Source organism: Ochotona curzoniae, unplaced genomic scaffold, assembly GCF_017591425.1.
Source record: "Ochotona curzoniae isolate NIBS_2020 unplaced genomic scaffold, NIBS_Ocur_1.0 scaffold_4701, whole genome shotgun sequence".
In the NCBI taxonomy this organism is placed as follows: Eukaryota; Metazoa; Chordata; class Mammalia; order Lagomorpha; family Ochotonidae; genus Ochotona; species Ochotona curzoniae.
In genome coordinates this window covers 46197779-46219384 of record NW_024467122.1, presented here as the reverse complement: position 1 = coordinate 46219384, position 21606 = coordinate 46197779, and the positions used below count along the sequence as shown (strand labels likewise).

The window sequence follows — 21606 nt, the reverse complement described above, 5'->3', positions numbered from 1 at the left end:
AACTGTCAATTCTGCTTCCAACTTGTGTCTTTCGACTGAGTTCAAAAGCTTTTAAAGGTAAAACGTGCTGATCATTTATATGTATTATTACTTTTTCAACCGTTGTAGCTTTTAAGTAAAAGGAAGGAAAAGGTATTTACATTTCCAAATTCATTTTCCCTGGAAGACTTCAATCTTTCAGGTAATTTGTCAATGAACCCTGAAGTCGGGTTCACCGGCGTGCTGCCCTGGAGGGAGGGGTGTCTGGGCTTCCCCCTCCCCCAATTGTGTATCTGTAGCTGGGTTATGGATTTTAATACCCGAAGCTTTCCAAGTGTTTCAGTGCTGTTTCCGAGAGGAGGGTAGGGTAGGCACTGTTGGGGAGAAGGAAGAATCTCTTTGAAAGTTAGAAATGGTGAAAAAGACTTGTAGTCCGACGTGGAAAATCGAGCAAAAGAGGCAGTGAACATTCTAGCACAGGCAAAGGTTGCTGAATCCTTTGAGGAAACTGACACGGATTTTCCTGAGATGGGTTGGGAGTAGAGGGAATCCTAGGGTGGGCATTTTATGTAAATGAGCAAATTTGAAATGTAGTACAAATCTGGTATAGTAAAACTGACAGTTCTGTCAGTATTGACAACATAAATATATGTTTGAACACTGCACTTTCAGACACTTAACCGATGAAGCAATAAAAAAAAATTCGACTACAATATTTCAAATAATCGACATTGATGTTTTGATACATCATTTTTATGCTCCAAATCGATCTATCACTCTGGGGCTGGTCAATTTTAAGTAAAAATGGGCTGCAATTATTTGCACCTTGGCTCATGATGACCTAATAACTGTCCTCAATTAATTATACCTGAACCCTGCTTTCCTCCTTCAGCTGTGGGGAAGGAGGCAGCAGTTCTTGGGGGAGCAGTGCCCAAACCTGTGTTACCCTGCCTTCCCCCCCCCCCACCCCATTATCTATTTTGACCACGAGTTGGGCGTCGGACTTTAGACTCAGGAAGGGGTCTTTGTGTAGTTGGTCACAAGCTGAGGTCCCCTCAGCGTTAGGGATTTGGTGCTCACTCTTTCTTTGCAAAATTAAATCTTAAGAAAACAATCCTGTCCTCTCCCGCATTTCAGCGGCTAGATGGAAGAGATTTGCTCAAAGCGAGACTGGAGGTTTCTCTGAGGCCGGGAGGGGAGAGACAGAATGGGGGGGGGGGGGCAGCAGAAGGGGAGGGAGTAAGGGAGGAGGAGGGAGAGAGAATGAATGAAAATTTTAACAATGTGGACACAACGCTAGTGCCAGTCAAAACTACCCAGTCTTAGTTGAATCTGTCCCTTCATCCCATTCTCTCAAATCTCCTACTCCCCGCTATGTTTACAGGTTGTGTGTGTGTGTGTGTGTGTGTGTGTGTGTGCGCGCGCGCGCGCGCGCATTTACAAGGAGCAGTCCTACTCCCAGTTTGCTTTGTGAGCTGCTCTCCAAGTCTTGCGGGGGGCGGTGGAGGGGCGATGGGGCAAGGAGTGCAGGGGATGGAGCTGGTTAATGGGGGAGCGGTTAGAGGTGAGGGAGGAGGGGTCTGTCGGGACAGGCCAAGGACTGAAAACTCTAGTACTTTGTAAGGTGAGGTCCCGGAGGAGGGCCTTGAGGGGCCGCCCCCAAGGATTGGCCCTGGAAAACCAAGCGCCGTGCCATGCTGTTCCCACCCCTGGGAAGCCCCAAGCCTACCTCCAGCGTGCACTGAAACTCGGCCTTGTGACCCATAACTTAGCCGTGCCCCCACTAGCCAGGGATTTCAGGGTCTGACCTCTTTCCTGCCAACCTCGCAAATACAATGTTAAGGCCCTCTACGCTACCACCAGCGGAGACGCTGCGGCTTCCACCGCACGGTAGGCTACGCGAAGGTGCTAATCAAAGGCAGGGGAGGTGTACGACCCGCGCTCCAGGAGGTTGGCAGTCCGGGAGGAGGCCCCTCGCCCAAGCTTCGCCTGCTCCCCAGGCAGGGTTCTCAGCCACTGGCAGGGTCGATCCAAGCAGGGGCGCAGGAACTAGGAAAGGGGGCTGAAAGAGGGAAGAGGGAGATAGATCAAGATAGCAGAGGAGGTAGGAAAGAAAAGAGGAAGAGAGAGGGATGGAGCGCGGGAAGGAGGCAGACTCAGCGAGCGCGGCAGCGCCTCGCGTTTGGAGCCCCGCCAGATAGCGCTAGAGGGCTATTTATTGAAATCCTTTCCTGTTGTGAGACCGTGCAGCAGTTCAGACTGGGAGTACAAGACCAGGCAAAAGGAAAGTACAATGATTCCACTCCAGCTTTTTTTTTTTTTTTTTTTTTTTTGTAATTATGGGATGCTTGCTTCTTGTTAAATTAAGGTAGGAAAAAGAGAAGAAAGTCTAAGTTAGAAAAGGACCAACTATCCAACCCAAAAAGCAAACAAAAAGGTCCCCTTCCCTGTTGCAAGAGTGTGAACAAAGTTAACAGGTAGGTAAGGAAGTGAGTGCAGTTCTTTCCCCTATACAACTCTCAGAGCTGCTGGTTTACACTGCTGGGAGGGTCAGGAACAGTTCACAAGGATGAGCTAGGGTTTATGGAGAAGAAAGGTTTTAAAAGTAATAGATGGCTGCAAGGGGTGGGGAGGGAGAGACAAACACGTTATTGGAAATGCCAAATAAAATATATATCAAAAATTCCAACTGTCAGCCAGCAGGTCTGGAGGAGAAGACAGCCTCCCCACCCCCGCCTTTGTCCAAGGCACGCTGGGCTGGGCTCGGGGCTGTTTCTGCATGGCCACAGCCAAACTCTTAGAAAAACAACTGAGAAATACTCCTGCCCCAGTCAGTGTAGAGAAAAGAGCCCAAGGACGGAAACCCACCGTCTCCCTGAGACCTCAGAGGAAAGTGTTGCAGATGGAGAGATTTGGTGACAGAGGTGGAGCCCAGAGAGGGAGAGACAGACAGGATAAAATATTTGGGACTTCTCTTTTACTTGCTTAGTTCAATAATTCAAGAAATAAAACTTCTTTCAAATAATACTTTGCTTGTAGATATTGTGTTTTATCCCGATCCCCCGCCCCCATAATCCCCAGCATCTTTGACCTGAAGGAATGATTATAAAATCAAAGTAATAATCCAACATGCTTTTTCCAAACCCCATGTCTTACAGAGGGGGAAAAAAAGAATGCTTAATACAAAATATTTCAAATCAAAACACTGAAGTTACAAACAAGATTAAGGGTGGATTTATCTGCTCCTCTAGCAAGGCGTCGATTGTTCTAACCATTGTTAAGACGACAAAAAAGGACTTAGCCCAGTCATTTTAATACACAGATTAACACTTCAGACCTAAGAGTTCTGGGGCAATTTGCAGTTATCTGTGCTGACAATCTGTAACTTTCTAGACCGAAAATAAATAAATAAATAAACCAAACAAACAACAGCAACAACAACAACAAAAATACCAGCCACACAGGCTCCTTAAGGAACAGAGGCAAATTCACCTCAACTACAGTCTGTCTCGTTTTCAATTAAATATTCCCTATAAAGTCAATGTCCTTTCAATTAAGGAACTACAGAAGGCATATTCTTCTAGAATCTTAAATGCAACCTAAAATAGCATTACATGTTGGGTCAAAAAATAACAGGATTTTTTTTAAAAAGAAGCAGTTTTCAGAAGTCTTGGGGATGCTTTAATAAGAAAGTGGTGATTAAAAACAGACTTTTAAATTTGAGAGGCCTGAGTCCCCCTCCTGTTCACCCCCAGCCGCTTGGTCCCCTCCCTTTCACCTCTTCTTTTTTTTTTTTTTTTTTAAAGCAATGAATCCACTCCCCACTCCAGAGCTAAGTAGCTGATTTGGGATTCTGAAGAAATAGGTTTCACCATCCATATTTGTTCTGGGGCACTTGTAAAATGCGATTTGTAGAGGGTCTTTAGCCTTCTGATTGTCTTTGAATTGTTTTTACTGAAACAGATCTTTTGCAGTTAATGAGTCCCCACGCAGCTGGACAGCTCCTCTCGGACACTGAGAACTCTAACCCCAAAATGACCCCAATTTGACACCGCAAGATGAAATTTTACCGCCTGTTAAAACCATTTCCAGCCTGGACAGAAGGAGCTGACTGTTGACGGAGGTGTGTGCCACTCCAAAGACCTCTAGGCTGGTCTCCCCCCGCCTGCCCCACCTACTTTCCCTTTACCCCAAAACGTGACACAACCTAGGAGCCCCACCGGCTGGATGGAATTGCCGAGCGGAGGTCTGGGCTCCAACAAAATGCCACCAGACTAGAAACAAAAGTATGGGCATCCCACTGCTTTGGAATGGTTTCTACTGGGCTGGGAAACGGGCAAAGGGAGAAGAAGCCAGGAAATCGTAAAGGTCAGATGAGCCCTTTTGGGCTGTATTAGTAAAACGCCAGCAAGTCACTGATTCAAATAATTCTTTAAATCCATCTGATTGACCAAGAACCAATAACTTGGGTCAAACCCAACTTGATTGCACACGCAATCCTCTAAACGGGGACTGCTATTTTTAAATAACAGTTTTGAAACTGGCATGCAACTGGATAAGGGAAAGCTTTTCAAGTTGCAAGAAATGTGCTATCTCCCTTTAGACATTTGGAGAATTTTAAAATGACACAGATTTCCTCCAATACAGCTGCACTTTCAACATTCTTGCATTTATCTGCTAAAATCTTTGGAAGTAAAGTTTTTTTCCCCGTTTGGCAATGTCTTAAAATGTCCTATTTAGGTTTCCCTCCTACACCTGACCAGACTGCTGTGCTGGTTATTTGATTTAATGTAATGAACACAATGTAAAGGAGGTTAACAATTACCAGATAGCAACAGAGGATAAAGGAAGGAAGGGGTTCAGGTTTAAAAAAAAAAAAATAAAAGCTTTCTGCATATTGCACAGCCCAAGAGATGAACTAGATAGATGATACACCTTTCTTCTGTAGTAAAATACAAGATCTTCCCCGGATAAACCACCCATCATTAGCGCAACAACTGTTCAAAATTTTAAAAGTCATCATTTTGTCTGATTTTTAAAAAACTCAATAGCATTGCCAAGGAAGAAAGTTTTTTTTTTTTTTTACAGAGAAACATAGTAGTGACTTTCTTTTCAGGGACGGCGCGGTGATGCTGACTCAGGACAGCACTCAGAAGCGGAGATAAAAGAGAAGGTAACAGCCCTGCATGGTTAAAACTGTGATGCAAAGCTGCCCTAGCAGCAGGATCTTTAAAAGGAAGCTTTCTATCAAGGAAGTTGAGTTTCTTCTCCAAAAAAAAAAAAAAAGTAACTGACGCTAGTTTCACAGGACAGTTAAAACAACCCTAACCCCACTGGCGACAGTCAATGCCTAAAGTCCAAGTTGAAAAACCATGGGAAGAGTGAAAGCCTGAAAAATTAAGCACTCTCCCGGCCAGCGCCTACGCACCAGGAACCTGGACCCCGCAACCTCCACACTTCTGCAGCCCATAACCGCCGCCTCAAGACCACTGGGGCTTTTTCCGCTCATCTTTCCCATCCCGGCTCAACTGAATTCACTCCACTACTGCCTGAGATAAAATTCTGGAGACCCGCTTTTTCTTTTTGCGCCTTCTGTAATTTTTTATTTTTTTACTCACCTTTTGCTTATAGGCCGACGAGCAACTCAGCATCAGATAAGAATAGTTTTAATCTTGGAGTTCTTCCAGAGGGGTAAAGAGGGGAAAGGTGGAGGGAGAAGACACCCCCCCCCCCCAACCTGCAGGTTTCCTTCCCGTCGCCTCTTGCAGGCTTGAAGCCAGACAAAGAGAGGGGTTCAAACACCTGAGCTACCTTCTCCTCCCCGAAGCTCTGAGAACCCGCTGTCCCTGCACGGGCCACCGGGGCGAAAGCAGCTCCTCTCCCCGGCTATCCGCGCTCTGACACTCTCCACACTATCTTTCTTTATATGTGAAGGCCGATTTCCCGCAGACATCATTGTTATGATGGCTCATTTAATCAAACTGTTTAATTGCTCTGGTAATCACTATCATCATCACAGGTGCTCCATCATTTATCATTTTTGGAGGGTTTTATTGACCTCCGGAGCTCATTCCCCAGCCCTATTAAAACGGGGCCAAATTTCCCCGACTCCGTTCGGAGTCTCTGCAGGCTGTGATCTTAACCGAATTTGTGTTGCCCGAAAGCTCACAGTGAAGCAGAGAAGATGGAAAGGGTCCCCCAACGCCCCCCCCAAAAGTACTCCCATCCTCCCTCCTCTCGCCTCCGCGCGCGCACAGACACGCGCGCGAACATGCACACTAAAGTACTTCATTCCCGGACCACCCGCCCCCGCGCGCAGAAAAGTCGGGTCAAAGCCACGCGCAGCAGGATACGCTACTTTCTATTTTCCAGGATGCGTTTCAAAGGGAGGGAGGCAGCTGGGGGAGAACGCGGCGTTCTCCATTCTCTGTCCACGGCCGGGGACTATAATAAACCAGGCCGAGCGGGAGAAGTTGCGGGGGCCGAGGTGGCTGGGGGGGGAGGGTTGGGGGTCCCGCAGCGCGGCGCGCGCGGGGTGGCCGTGGCCCCGCCCCTAACTCTGGGCTCGGCGTGATTGACACCCGGCAGCCGGGAGCCCAGCGCGCCCCAAGTGAAGCCGGGTGCACCTCCAGCCGGGGATTGGACGGGACGCGGGCCAGAACTACTTTCCACACAAACGGTGTGAGGTAGTTACCTTCCTTCGCCACCTCTTCTCCTTTTCCTTTTCGGAAAAGTTCTTTCGCAGTCGGCCCCCGTCTTCCTCCCTTCCTCCTTCCCTCCACCGCAAACCAACCCCCCCCCCAATTCCCTGCGAAAAGCGCCCCCAGTGTAATTAATGCAGCCATTAGCGGGCGGCACCGCGGCCGGGCCCCAGCGCCTCGGGCGACCACAACAAAGCTCGGCAGGGAGCGCCAGCCACTCCTCCTCGCCAGGCACCGGCTCTGCCCCCACCACGCTTTCCCCTCTCGGGGTCTGGCTCGCCGCGCTCCTCAGCCCAGGGGAGACCCGGAGGCGCACGGCGGCCGCGCGCGGGCACACACACACCCCACACGCGCGCGCGTCTGCCTCAGTCACCGCCAAGCACCTAGCGGCTGCCACCCCGCTTCCTCCCGGCTCGGCGGCGGCCCCCCAAAACTCTGAGGCGTGGCCCCTCGTCCGCTCCGCTAGGAGGCACAGTTTAAAAGGCTGCTCTCCTCTTGTCCTGGTGAGGGGAGAAAAAGGAATGTTGACAACCGGGGTACTGCTCCTGCCCAGGGAAAAAACTGCCACTTAGAGAAGGGAGGGAAAAAAAAAAAAATGGAGCCCGGCTAAAGTAGCAGGGTGTGCAGAAGCCGCCGGCCCTCGGACGGTGTGAGGCAGGAAGGCTCCAGGGCGCGCGGCGGCCCGCGGGCTGAGAGGACGGCACCCGGGGGTGGCCGGGTGAGTGCCGGTGGCCGCCGAAGGCCGAGGAACAAAAGCTGAGAGCGCCCGGCCGGGCGTCTCCCCCGCCCTTCCCGGCACGACCGAGTCCGAGCGAAGGCCGGAGGGATGGGGGCGAAAAAAAAAAAAAATGAACTAGAAGTAAGTTGTGGAGAAAAGGCGGCGCGGCGGCCCCGGACTTTGCCTGCGGCTCTCTGCAGTTCCCTCCGCGCTCCCTCGCCCCTGCGCGCGCGCGGACGCACACCCGCGCGCACACCCGCGCCCCGCGCGCCCCGCCCCCGCCCCGTCCCCGCGGACGAGCCGGCTCGCTGATTTGCTCGGTCCGCGCGGCCCCTGCCTCCCCTCCCCCGCCGCCCCCCGCTCCCCGCCCCCCGGCCGGGGCCGTCGGACCGCACTCGCTGCGTCTCAGAGGCTCGGCGCGGCGCGCTCCGCCTCGCTCCCGCTCCCCACTCCCGGGATGTGTCTCCGCCGTACGACGGGCTTTGGGCACCACGACTTCCGGGTTCCGTCATTTCGTTCTCCCGCCGCCGACCCGCGCCGCCAAACTGAGGCTCTTCTATAAGCCAGGCAGCAGCCAACCTGCCAACACCTACTGACACTCACTCATCTCCCAGAGAGAGAGAGAGAAAGAGAGCGAGCGAAAGAGAGCGAGCGAGCGCGAGTGAGAGCGAGCGAGCAAGAGAGAGAGGGAGAGACAAAATACCTACCAGGAGGGAGGGGGGGAGGAAGTCCAGTTTTTGCAAAGTATTCATTTTTTTCTTGATTTTTTTTTCCCCTCTCTCCCCGCTCTCTTTTGAACAATACTTTAAAGAGGATTCCAGCTTAGATATCGCTGGGGCAAAGCTCAGCCCGGGGGGGTGGGGAGGGGGGAGGAAACATTCAAGAAGCAGCAACCCCTCGCGGAGTTTTACTGGAAGAAAAAAAAACGGGTCTGAAAGATTCCTCCTCTTCATCATCATCAACCATCATTCATTCACTACCTTGACATTCCGGGTTTTGATTGACAGCTGGAGTGGCAAAAAGCCATGAAACACGACAGTTCGGTTACATGTGGGCTGCTGACGGGCCGCTCGTAACCTTCAGTTCGGGGGTTTGACAATTTTTTTTTTCTTCTTTTTCTTCTTTTTCTTTTCTTTCATTTTTTTTTTCCAACTGAGGGGAAGAGAAGCCAAAGAGAGGGAAAGGAGGACCGAAGAGGAGGAGGAGGAGGAGGGGAGGGGGGAGGAGGAGGAGGAAGATCAGGAGGAGGAGGAGGAGGAGGAGGAAGAAGAGGAAAACAGAAAAAGAAGAAATATCACAGGAAAAAAAAAGTCTTCGTTGTCTTCCCTGATCTTTTTTTTTTTTCCTAAAAATAACATATTGGAAAATTGGGAGAAGTCTCCTTGGTTTGGAAAAAAAAAAAGGAATCTTCAGCGTAGATCACTTTCCTATCCGGACTGGGATATTAAATATACGACACATCCAGGAGTTTATTGGAGCGCAGACTGATGGCGCAAAGGGTAGGTTTAAATCTCCAACACTTACCTAGATATAAATCCTCGCCTAAGAGGGGCCTGCCCCGAAGCCTCCTTTCCCTTCCACGCTGCTGTTGCTGCTGCTGCTGCTGCTGCTCGCTGCTGCTCGCTGCTTGATGATGGCGGCCAGTATTTTAAAAAATAGCAGCAAAATTATCCACCGGCTTCTCTCCCCCCCGTGCCTCTGCGTGTGTGCGAGTGTGTGTGTGCGTGCGTGTGTGCGTGTCTAGGCGCGCGTGTTCCAGCGCTGTGCGAGCAGGCGGGCGGCGAGTGCGTGTGAGTGCTGTGTGTGTGTGTGTGTGCGTGCGTGTGCAATTGTTACACGCTTTCGCCTGGCTCCAGCTTTTACCCCGGCAGCGCGATTCCCCCGGTTCTTCTGCTGCTCCCGCGGCTCGGGGCGGGCACGGGCGCTGCGTAGGAGCCGCCGCCGGGGCCGCCGCTGGGGCCGCGCTGCCGCAGCCGTGCGCCGCCGCCTAGACTAGCCTGGGCTGCTTGTTTTGTCTCTGAAATTGACAAGGACGCAGGGAATCCGCTGCTAAATAATGTTTCTGGTAACTTTCACGTTATTCCCCTCCCCAACCCCCCACCCTCCGCTCCCTGCCCCCGGGGAGGCACCGGCCCTGGTCTTCCCCCCTGCTCTTCAGCTTTCTCGTCCTGGTTATTAGCGTTTTCCTTCTCTTTATTTTGTTTCATTTCGCCTTTTGATTTATTGGATCCTCTGGAGGAGGCGAAGGGGGGTTGGGGGGTGGGATCCGGGGCTTCCTCCGCTAACTCCACTTCTCCCCGGGCCGGCTCGCCGCGGCTCTGCTGCCTCCGGCGGGCGCGGGGCCTCCCGGCACCCCCTCAGCCCTTGGCCTCTCCGCCTCCCTTCCCTGCTCTCGGCGCTGCTCTCGGTTCATACTTTCTGGTTTTAAGATTTAAAAGCATCTCCTCCTCCCCGCCCCCCCTCCCGCTACGCCCTCCTCCCCACAACTTTCAGCTTCGTTGTTTCGGCTGGTTTGGCTTCCGTGTGTTCAACTTGTGCTGGGTACTCTTCTGCTTTCTGACTTTGTTTTTATTTTTATCTCTCTCTCTCTCTCTCTCTCTCTCTCTCCTCTCTGCCTCCCCCTCCTCCTCTCTGCCCTTCGTCTTTCTCGCTCTCTCGCTCCGTCTCTCTCCCCTTGCCACATCTCGGTTCCCTCTCTCTCCTCGGCTGCCTTCTCCGTCTCCCCCTCTGTTCTCCTTGTCTTCGCCCTCCTCCCCCTTTCCCCTGGCCGGGTCCTGACAGTACGATGAGCTGCCCCATTACGGCGGGATGGACGGAGTAGGGGTCCCCGCTTCCATGTACGGAGACCCTCACGCGCCGCGGCCGATCCCCCCGGTTCACCACCTGAACCACGGGCCGCCGCTCCACGCCACGCAGCACTACGGCGCTCACGCCCCGCACCCCAATGTCATGCCGGCCAGTATGGGATCCGCTGTCAACGACGCCTTGAAGCGGGACAAGGACGCGATCTACGGGTAAACCGAACCCCGGGCCCAGCTTGCTGCGTGTGTGAGTGAGAGGGTGTGTGTTTGTCTCTGTCGGGGCTGGGGGTGGACGGCCAAGCGGGGAGTTATTTCTGCACGGGGGGCAGAAGAGGGGCATGCTTATCTCTGAGTAAAGGACAGTGGAGCGAGGGGGGGCCTGCTCCTGTGCCCTGCGAGAGACCCGGAAGGTTTAGCCCCCTGCCCTCCCTCGGCCGGCCGGGTCAGTCCGGCTCTCTCAAGCTCGGGAGTGACGGAGTCCTCCGAATCTTGCCGGGGCCTTTTCCCCAAGGACGGGATTCCTGGCTCGGGGAGTCAGGGCTGGCCCTTTCGGGCCCCTTCGCTGAGGCCTTGTCTAAAGGGAAAGTTTCCTGCGGATGAAGAGCAACTTTGTCTCGCTGGCTCTGTGTGCGCGCGCGGGTGTGTTTCTGTCGTCCGTCTGTCTCTCTCCTCTTTCCGATTTCCTACCGAGGGTCTGGGAGTCACTAAATGCAGCTTGAGCTGGGATCAGGGCTGCTTTCTGTCGGCCAGGAAGTCCTAATCACCCACTTCTTAATTCTCTGTAAATAAAGGGGGCAGACCTTGAAGTGCAGCCGGGTGGAAGCGGCGGCAGGCTTGCACCAAACCGCTCTTCTTGGCGGTGGGGAGAGGGTGGTAAAGGAGGTTGCTCGAAGTCACTGTAGATTCTTGGAGAACCTGGGGAGGTGGGCTGCACGGTCCAAATGTGTACCACGCGGGCTCTTCCGGGCGCGGGGTAGCTGCGGGACGGCGGCGGGACACCGAGGGGAGGGGATTGTGCGTAAAACCCCCAGTGAGTCTGGAGCCAGAAACCGCAAGCATCCCCCAAGTCTAAAGCTGGGTCGCCCGGAGGAACACAAAAGGCCCCCGCGCACTCACGCTTGCGAGTTTTAAAACACGGTTTATTTATTTTTGTCTGCTGCAACGCTGGCAGATATGTAGTCTTTTGGAAGGAAGCTCTTTGCTCTTCCGCGGTTAACATTCCTATAATTTTGCACCTCCCACCCCATCTACACACACACACACACACACACACACACACCCCACGGCCTTTACTAGAAGTTAAGCAAACAAGTTTATAAGACGAGACGGTGGGGGAGGTTAGGGAATGTCAGTCCCGTTTGCATGTAGGTGCAGCCTGCGGCCTCGTCTGATATGTCCGTGGAAATGCGGAATTAAAGCAATCTTTTTTATTCCAAAGCGTGCCCTTTCCTTGGGAGGTCGGGGCGAGGGCGCAGGGGTTGGTTGGGCGGCCTCCGTGTGGTGGGCAACGGGCCCTGGACCAAACTCGGGCTCCAGATGGCCCGAGTTCTTCGGATGTTGTCTGTCTAGGAGAATCCCAGTGAGGTTGTTTTTACTTGGCGGGCTCATGTGGCCAAGGGCTTCCCTGCCGAGGTCCGAGGGACTGTTGAACAGAGAGAAAGGGCCAGGCCGGTGCCCCCCCCCCTTCTGTTTCTGGCCCAGGCTCGGCTGACTAAGGACGGGTTGTGCAGTGTGATGCGTGCCTGTTGTGTTAAGGAAGGAATCCGAACCCTCCAAACTTGCTGATTACAGTTCTCGCTCCTTCCCCTCTGCACCCCCGTCTCCGTGCGTGTGTCTCTGCGTGGCGCTGCCCGTTAGGCACCCGTTGTTTCCTCTGTTAGCTCTGGTTTTTGAGAAGTGCGAACTGGCGACCTGCACGCCCCGGGAACCCGGAGTGGCCGGCGGAGACGTCTGCTCCTCGGACTCCTTCAACGAGGACATCGCGGTCTTCGCCAAGCAGGTCCAGCCTTCTTGACCCACTCACCCTCCGGCCGCCCCTCGCTCCCCTCCCCTTCCCTTGGAGCTCTACTTGAAAGAGGAGGAAAAGGCAGGGACACCCGATCTGTTCCTCTGGCCCAGTCCGCCCCTCTGCGTCTCCTCCCCATCCCTGAGCCTGCAGGCGAATTGGACGCGGAGATAAATAGGGGTGTTTGTTTTCCCCCCCAGCCAGGAATACAGGGGCTCGACCCTCGAATTAAAGTTGACCTACTCCTAATCTGGGGCTTGGCCTTTTTCCCCTCGCCTGCAGCTACTTGGACAGAAATTGGGGAAAGGGGGCTGTGAGGGGTCCAGGAGTGCCCTGAAGGCCAGGAAGCCGGGCGCCTCTCCGAGCGCGTAGCTCGGGGCGCGGAGGTGCAGGGGGGAGCAGACCGCCGCAGCCTTGGGTTCGGCCGGGTAGGGCGCACTCTGGGTCGGGAGAAGGGGCCCTAAGTTCCCGGCCTCAGCTCAGCTGGTTCCAGGTCTCCCTTCAGCGGGGCCAGAGTCAGGAGGCCCTGATTGTTTTACAGCTGATCTCACTAATTGAAGGCGCCAGTTCGTTTCTGGTGCTCCACTAAAGCCCCTTCTCCTCCCCGCCACGGTCCACGCTCCGGGCGGGGCGCTGGTAGGGTAATTCTTCACTTTAAGAGGGTTATAATTCACACTGACTTCCCCTGCTTCTTAACAGGTTCGCGCCGAGAAGCCACTCTTCTCCTCAAATCCAGAGCTGGACAACTTGGTAAGGTTCTCAGTTCCTGGCCTGCTCGCCCTCTTCCGTGCCCAGGACGCCCACCTTTGCCGGGGAGCTTGGGAGAGTTTGATTAGAGTCCTACCTAGGAGACCTAGGGCGGTAGGGGAGGAGGAAGAAGTAAGGAAAGGAAGGAGTGGTTGGACAGCTTAGAGCCCCCAGCCAGGGAGCCTGGGGCGACAGGCCTGGGGGAAGGGGGGCGGGCGGGTTATGGGGGAAGGTGAAGCCCTGGCAGGCAGACGTAGGGGGCGACTCGCCGGGAGCGTGAGCTGGGGCTGATTCCCAGGTCTCGGCCCCGGGTGTAGGCTGCAAGAAGTGAGTTATTTCCTCTGTTTGCCGGGACAGGCGGCCGAGTCCCAGGCGGCTAACCCGAAGGAAGTAACCGCGGGCACGCTGAGGGCGGGCAGGGGACGGGGGTGAGGGGCGGGCCAGCGCAGGCCACTTTTAGGTGCGATTCTTTTGCTAATTTGCACGATTTCAATATTAAAAGTGCTTAAATCCGCTTTCAAAGGCCTAGCCTCACCATTCAGCTGAAGTATTTCCTTCTTTAGTGAAGACGGATTTCACTGGGTATGCTATTCTAAAAAGCCTTTGCTGTCCAGGGAAGCGGCCTTTTTTTTTTTTTTTTTTTTAAGATTTGGGCTGACGTCGAGGGAGGGGCTATCTGAAGAGGACTCAGGCAGTTAAAGAAGGCCTGGACCCAGGAAATCAGTCTTTACACATAAACAACCCAGTGAACGTCAGGGGGAGAGATACTGCTGCCTAGGCAAAGGTTGGGGCAGTTTCTCATCCCGTGGCCAATGAGGCAGAGATGATCAGTAATCACTTGGTTTTTCTGCCTGTTTCTTAGTGTGTGGGTTTTGCCAAGCCACCTGCCAGTTTCTTGCCCCTGGCCCAAGGGCCTTTCCCCACCACTTTCACCCCCCGCCCCCAGGGCAGGAGAGTCACAGAGCCTTAACTCCATGCTCCTAAACTCTTTCAGATGATACAAGCAATACAAGTACTAAGGTTTCATCTTTTGGAGTTAGAAAAGGTAAGCAGGAAATAATGTTCACGTTCTGATACAGGCACGCTCACTCTTGGGTGGGTTGGGATGCTTCTAACATAACTCCAGTGTGTGGGGTTGAGCAGCTCCAGTCTAAAAGCTTCCTTCAAATTGTTCCTCTGTCCAGGGGCTCAGAGGATGAGTGAATCCCCTACCTTTTCAAAGTCCCCTTCGCCCCACCCCCCTACACATACCCTTCTTCCCCTAGGCATTCAGGATTATTTTGAAATGCAGCAAACCGTTCATGCTCCTGGACACTCAGCCTGCTTGTGTCTCTATTAGCTTACCCTCTGCCCCAGTCTGCATCTAGTGCAGGCATAAGGAATCGACCTTGCTGAGGTGTCTTTACATTGCTGTGTCAGATCAATCTCTTTCCCCCTGGAAGCATGCAAAACTCCTGGCTTCTTGAAAACACAGACATTAATGCTGTCCCCAGCTCCAGCGTTCTCATGTTTTCATGCTATTATCGAATCAGGTTTTCCTCCCTGGACTCCCAATCTGAATGCAGTCATTTCCAGTCCTGTTTCTTTCTCTGTCTGTATTGTAACTTGTTGCTCAGGAAAGTCTCTGGAGAGTAATATCTGCTGCAACAATGGCTGTATTGTTTCCTCGCCTTCAACTATTACACCCCTTAATTAGAGTTAGTTTGGAAGACATCACACTGTTGTTCTTTCCAAAAGTAACCTTGCAACCTGATACCTTTTCCTCTTTAAAAATGAAATAAACAACAACAACAACATGACCCTCCTCCTAGGTCCATGAACTGTGTGATAATTTCTGCCACCGGTACATTAGCTGTTTGAAGGGGAAAATGCCCATCGACCTTGTCATTGATGAAAGAGACGGCAGCTCCAAGTCAGATCACGAAGAACTCTCAGGCTCTTCCACGAATCTCGCTGACCATGTAAGTCTGCCAGCCTTTGGCCGTACAAGGCTACTGGGCAAAGAATTTTAGATTCTGTTATATTATTTTTGACAATTTGTTCCAACACCTGACCTTGTTTTGTAAATGAGTTGAATTACGTTGGTGTCTTTTTATACTTTTCTCACTACTTCTGCCATACCATTTGCATGCTTCTTTTGGGGGGGGGGGTTACCATTTGTACCGTTCACGCTTCTTTAAAGATTGTCAGCCAAATACCAGAAAGCTGATCGTGATTTGTGCTCTTATTGTATGAAGTTTTGGATTCGGTGGTGCAGGTGTTTAGCAAACTCTCTGTTTGATATGGTGACTGCTGTCTCTTCTGCTTCCTCACCGCTGAGTCATCAACACAGCAGAGATGGGAAGAGTTAGCTGGACAGGATCGAGAAAGCGAGGACTGAAGGAGAGAGAGAATTGGGGAGTAGAGACTGGTTTCCATTCTTCCACAGAGAAGCCAATCCTGATTATCATAGTGATGTTACCCTGCATTCAGAATAAAAAGAGTGAGTGAGCATGTTACAGTTCTAAGTGCTTTTGCTCTGTAGAAACTTATTGTCAGACTATGGACTTATTGCCAAGTGCCTGAAGCATCTTCGTAACAAAAGACAGCAACCTTGATGAACCAAGTATTAACAATGTATTACAGAAAGCTGAAGGGAATTATAATTGAGTAATCATAGGTTAGTGGTTGAATTTTAACACTTTAACAGTTGGTGAATGAGCTCAGGGAGCATAGTAAAGGATGACTGTGGATATCAGGCCAGGAAACGAGATTTCTTTCTATTCTCTGTGTTTAATCCTATTTTGGAACCAATTTAGTGAGTCTGCTGCTTTAAAAAAAAAAGCGTATGTAGTGATACAGAAAATTTGAAAAAGAAGCAAAGGAGAAAGATTGCAGCTGGTAGGAAAGGCAAGAGTGTGGAGGTTAAAGAGTGGGTGTGAACAGCAGTTTATTTATAGGAACTCCAGTCTGGGGGTGAGGGGACAGGGAGTCTATAGATTACATTCAGTTGAACTCACAGCTTAAATGATATAAGCTCCGTGGTCTAGTAACTTCATTACTGAAAGATTAATTTCACACCCTGTGCGATTTGAGTAGGCATTGAGGTAATCCGTGTAGCACACTCTCCTTTCTGGGTATTTAAGAGGAATGGATTGAGAGACCCGCAAAGTTTTGACAGTATGTAGGCCTAGACTTTAATTATTAACATTTTGCTGTATGGAAAGTCTGCCTCATAATAAAAGTTAGGAAAAGACAAGTAAAGCCTCTGTCCGAGACGTCCAGTTCTGAGACTGGACGACGCCTACAATGTTGGAAGCTCCTGCACCTTGGCCTCACACCATAGCTGCTTCCACCCCAGTGGGAGAAACGGTAGAGAGCCTTTCCATGTGCCTAGTGTGTTCCGTGAGATGCAAAGCCTGCAGCAGCAGCAGCTCTAGAAAGTGCATTTGCTAATCTGTGACTACAGCATGTGGTTACAGTCCAGGAGGCATGATACTATCTCAGAAATATTTACTTTTGGGTTTTTTTATTTGTTGATTGTCACTGCTTTCTGTTTCTCAATTGCATATGCATTTACATGATTGGGCTCTAGTTACATGGTTTGTAGAAAAAGAGGTTTGCAGTTGCGTGCCGAAAACTTTTCTCATGAAATTCCTAGGGGTTCCACTTACCTTGTTTTCTAGATCAATTTCTTGTCAAGTGTTGCTCCAAAAGGTGGTATAGAGCTAGAGCATGCTGATGTTTATGTGGAACAGGCAGTATAAACTAGGCTGTTTTGAGTATTAGCTAGTTGACCGTGCTGATCTGTGGCATTATTAATATTTAAATGTATGCTCAAGAAAGAAGTTGTACCTAAGAGGAGACAGTGCTTTGATAACCCAGCAATAATCTTCTTTGGATAAAACAGTCAACTGTTACATTTGTTGCTCCCCTTTCAAACCCCAAATCAAGTAAATATGACAACTGATTTATTTTGAACCCATGAGGAGGGCTTGCCACCTCATCGGGCGTCATAATTTAGAGCCTTTTATTTCCTGCAGATCTGAACTATAACATTTTTACTTTAGCCCCCTGCTATTTGTTTTGAAATGAAGCAATAATTTGTTCCACCAGCACACTGACTGGGAGATGGAGAGGTTTGCCGCGGACTCGTATTTTATGCAGGACCTAAGAGAAAACCTTTTTACCGTTCTTGAGACTTTTGCAGCAGAGGTGTGTGGACTGTATTCATGTCCAGGCTTCCTCGTGCACAGGGAATCCTCGTGTGCTTTGCAGGCTCTGCAGCATTGCTCCCCCTTCCCACCCCAGCCACATACACAAAAAAGTAAAACAGAGGCACTCCCTGAGAGGTGGTAGGGGTGGGACATTTTCAGCATGTAAATGTGTCCAACTTGAATCTTCAGGTTTATTTTTTCATTTGCTTTGATATGCATATTTAATACATTGCCCCAGGCTGCATCTCATTTGGTGAATGCTAGCGCAGGAGTGATGATGAGCCACTTCAGAAGGACCCAGACAGCGTGTTGTTTTCTCTGTTTTATCTGTTGGCCCACTACTCTGATCTACTGAGCTTCTTCGTGGTTTTATTTGCACATGAAATGCTGAGAGCATTTCAGCTTATTGGCTATGAATAATGACAGCTAAAAAAGAAGTGTAGTTTAATTTGTTGTGTGCCAAGGTTTCTCTTGTGGAGGTGACAGTTTGTGACAGCTGTTTGACACCCCCAAAACACATACACCTCTATCCTTATTAAGTGGTATCAGGCAACATTGTGTGTGTTTAAGGAAGGAGGAGGAGAAGAAAAGGAGAGAGCGTGAAAGAGAAAAGGAAGAATAGGTGTCTAATTCTGTGCAGCAGATAGAGCAGTATTCTCTCAGTGCAAAATATTAGGTCCCAATGTAGTATTCTGTTTTCTTATAAATAATTTGAAAAGATAACCAAATAAAGTGATGGATATAAATATCAAAGCAAATATTGTTGATTTGAAAGAATTAATTTTTTATGCTATATTTAGTATGTCATGCTAATTTCACACTTATAATGGTATATAAAAATCTGATGTGACATAGATATATTAAGATATCATAATAGCCTTACTTTCTATTCTTTATATTTGAATTTGTTCATTAATTATTCACATTTATACCTGATGGGCATACTGATGAGAGGAAATTTGGAATTAAAAGAAATTAGGATAATCAGCATTTGCTACTGTTTGTGTGATCAATAAATTCATAATGCTTATATTTTTAATGTATCTTTATCATACACAGTTATTACAGTATTCTTTGGAATACTATGAAGAAAAAAAATGATAGCCAAAGGAAACAGAACTCTGTTTTCCAGCTGTACTTCATGTTCAGTTTCCCAGGCATTCATATTTTTCATATCTAAAATAAATATGCCAGAAGAACAATTTTTTTAAGTTTCAACTTGGAGACTGTTTGAAAATAATCATACTTTGCCTAATCTGCAGTGTTTCTGAATATATTATAGCTGTATTCTGTATGATACCTGTATTTCCTCAATTTTGGATCAAACTTTTAGATTTAGTGCAGAGAAATGAAATATGTCTTTTTATTTCCATATCAAAACATTACTTGTCTTCAGATATTTGGGACACTTGAAACATTTGCTTGAACCATTCTCCAAGCTGAGCTTTATTTGCTTGTGGTGCGTACAGACAATTATGTTGTTATTCCTAATTAGTGACCATAAAGAGCTACATTTTATTTTCTTTGAATGAATTCAGAAGAGGAAAGAAAATGCAATTATGTCTGTTAAGAGTTAATGGAAAGTGCCTGAAAGTTGATTGGCTCTGATAACGTCACTACTAAATGATTATTTGAATTTCTATCTTGAAAGTAATAATTTAAATAAAGACAGGTGTTTTTCTTTAGTGTCTCTGGATTTTCCAAACTATATATGTTGATCCAGTTTTTTTTAAATGGGTTGGGTCAGGAAGAAGAATCTCTAGAATCTTCTTCTTGACTATATACTGGCAGGTGCCTGTAGGTAAATCCTATTACAGGTAGGAAAGGGAAAACTTCCAGGGTTGGTTTATAGCAGATCAAGAAGGAAATAAGGAATTTTGATAAGAGTATTAATAATCTGAATGATTCATTTTGTCAACGGTTCTAAGGTTCTAGTGTGATTAAACCTCATGATGTGTTAGCCAGGGCCTCTGGCGACCCAGTCAGATAAAGTTCTACCTCTGAGCTCTGACTACGCACCGCCAGGTAGGGAGGGAAGACAGAAGTTTGCTGGTGTTGGCTGTTGTTGCCCGGTCTTTTCTGGTGGTTGATAACTTTCCTGTTAATTTTCTATCAAGAGTAATTATACTGTTTAAGTCTTTTAGGTTGTGCCGTGAAGTATCTTCAGTGTCACTGAGATAAAATGAAGTTAGTCAAAGGCACACTTGATAACCACATAGATATCACAAGATTTTATAAGTGATATTCTTAAGTTCATATTTTTTTTTTGCTGAGTGCTTTGCTGGATATCTGAACACAATTTAGAATTACAGAAGGCCTTTTATAATGTGGTCTTATACCAGCAATACAAGATATCTCTGTCTTCTTTAAGAATCGCTCCAGTAAATAAAGGAAATAATTTTGAATGGGACTTGCCTCTTCTGTGAGAGTCGCCCAAAATATGAGAATACTTTGGCAAGTTCATGAAGAACTAGACGAAAAGATAAGGTTATTTTGGTAGTAGAAAACATTTTTAAATCCATGTGTAGATTTTTTTTATACAATCTATATTTTCCATGAATATTTTGAAGACCCCCTCATATTAATTCCCAAAGCTTAATGAAGGGGTGGAAGTGAGGCGACAAAGGAAAGACCAGGTTCTATTTACATTTTTGAAGAATGAGTCCAGGGTCTGGAAGCACACACGTCTCCTGAGTTCTTATGTCAACTTTAGAATAACAAAGTTGAAATTCCAACATTTGTTCAAACCATACAATGGATATTTTTAACTTTTGCTGTTTTGAATGTTGCATGATAAATTTACGTCTTATTCTTTAAAAATTGTTTTGTTTAAAGTTAAAAATTAAAACATTATCACATCATAAAAAATAAGTAGCAATTACTACTTGTGTTGATCCAGGTATACTTCCCCTTTGCTGTTGAAGAATATTGAGTTAAATTAACTTTGCCTGCTTCATTTTCTGATTAAATACATGTATTAACTAGGACTTTATAAATATAGGCATATCCAGAATTTACTCTATTTTCATTTTCATATGCAATGTTTTATTTGATGTTATGCAGCTGTGTAGGTTCTTGAACCTTAATGTGTGTGGAGACATGGCTGAAAGTTTGTGGAGAATGAGATCAAACTATGTATTCCTTTTATTGCAAAAGAGTTAAATCTATCATAGTACCTGAAGATCTTTTTACAGTGTGCCCTCATATTGTGTAAGTATCTCTAATCAAATGAGAGGTAGAAATCATTTTAGGGATTGTGTTCTCTGACTTCTACATTTTAAAGAGGTAAAAGGAAGGAGTCCCTGAAAAATGAGGTGCACCCCAGCTGAGGGTCACGTGGTCGGTGAGAGGTCACACCCTGGAGCTTTCATTCCAGTCGAAGGTTTTCTCTTCTGTGCCGTATGCATTGAACTACCTGCTCGTTTTGGATCTAAAATGAGCATCAGGTTATTTGAGATAGAACATGAATGAGGATTGGCATTTTCTTTTCTTCCTTGAGGCTTTATACATTTTGCTTCCCCACACGGCTTTGTATGTATTTAGAAACTGGACAGATGCGTTGTGTAGAATCAGTTAAAAGAGGAATGCTACCAGTTCACTAAGACTTGATAAGTCCTGTTCTATAGGCGAGTCACACAAATGCCATCATGATTTACAATATTACAATTCCGCCAAATCTGCAGCCTCAACAGAAGAGGTACACAGATAATTTGCTTCCCATGCCAAGAGACTTCTGGCCTCTCTGAGCTCTTTTCTAGATTTAGCAGAATTCCATGATGGTGCAGAATCAATTTTTTTTTTAACTTTCCAGGGAGAAAACAGTGGCAGAATTGTGTTTTCTAGGAAAGCTGTGTGTAAATGAGAAACCGAGGAGAGTTGCAGAGCGCTCTCCTGTGGCCCTGCTACTACAAGCTCTGCCCGTATTGTCTCCTGCTTTTATATTAATTACAACTTGCATTATCAGCTGTGAGTCTGTAGCCCAGCAAATAGAAAATACTGCCCCTGGAGACCTAGCTTCTTGTATCTATTTTCCATCTCCTTCTATTGTGCTGCACTCAGTATTCGCTGCTTCTCTCTTAGTAACACTGCTCTTTAACACAATTACGTAAGAGCAAGAAGAGGCCCATATTTGACTCTCAATTATTAAAGCCACTGGGAATAGAAACGTGTTCACTCCTTGCCCTCGGGTGTCTTGCTGGTACTTCAGGCTGGAAGACGGGATATGTCTTGTGGAATGCCTAGACCTGCGTATTCATTTACACACATGCACAGAGACTGCACTTGTCTTCATTTTTCTACACAGGCCATGTGTTTTTACATGCTTTCGAATAACTCTTTGGTTTCAGGACTCACTACACTTCTGCATGTAATTTGGCAGAGAGCCAGGCAGTTATTCTTGAAGGATGTAAACTGGGAAACTATCTGGTAGGACATGGGTGGGGGAGGAGTTGAGATACAA

At 48.4% G+C, this 21606-nt stretch overlaps 1 protein-coding gene across 4 annotated transcripts in view; it reads left to right on the top strand.

Moving 5' to 3' along the window:
• The first annotated feature begins 8568 nt into the window (after positions 1–8568).
• The window catches only part of MEIS2 (Meis homeobox 2), a 215578-nt gene continuing 202540 nt past the window's right edge, over positions 8569–21606 (top strand). For 2 of the 4 annotated variants that reach the window (XM_040969380.1, XM_040969379.1), the window contains exons 1-6: positions 9455–9463; positions 10180–10412; positions 12057–12198; positions 12904–12954; positions 13946–13996; positions 14763–14912. In XM_040969380.1, the coding sequence (XP_040825314.1) occupies positions 9455–9463; positions 10180–10412; positions 12057–12198; positions 12904–12954; positions 13946–13996; positions 14763–14912 (636 nt within the window). Of the gene's footprint in view, positions 8898–9454; positions 9464–10179; positions 10413–12056; positions 12199–12903; positions 12955–13945; positions 13997–14762; positions 14913–21606 lie in introns of those variants that run through there. The other 2 variants (XM_040969378.1, XM_040969377.1) reach the window with 2 other exon arrangements.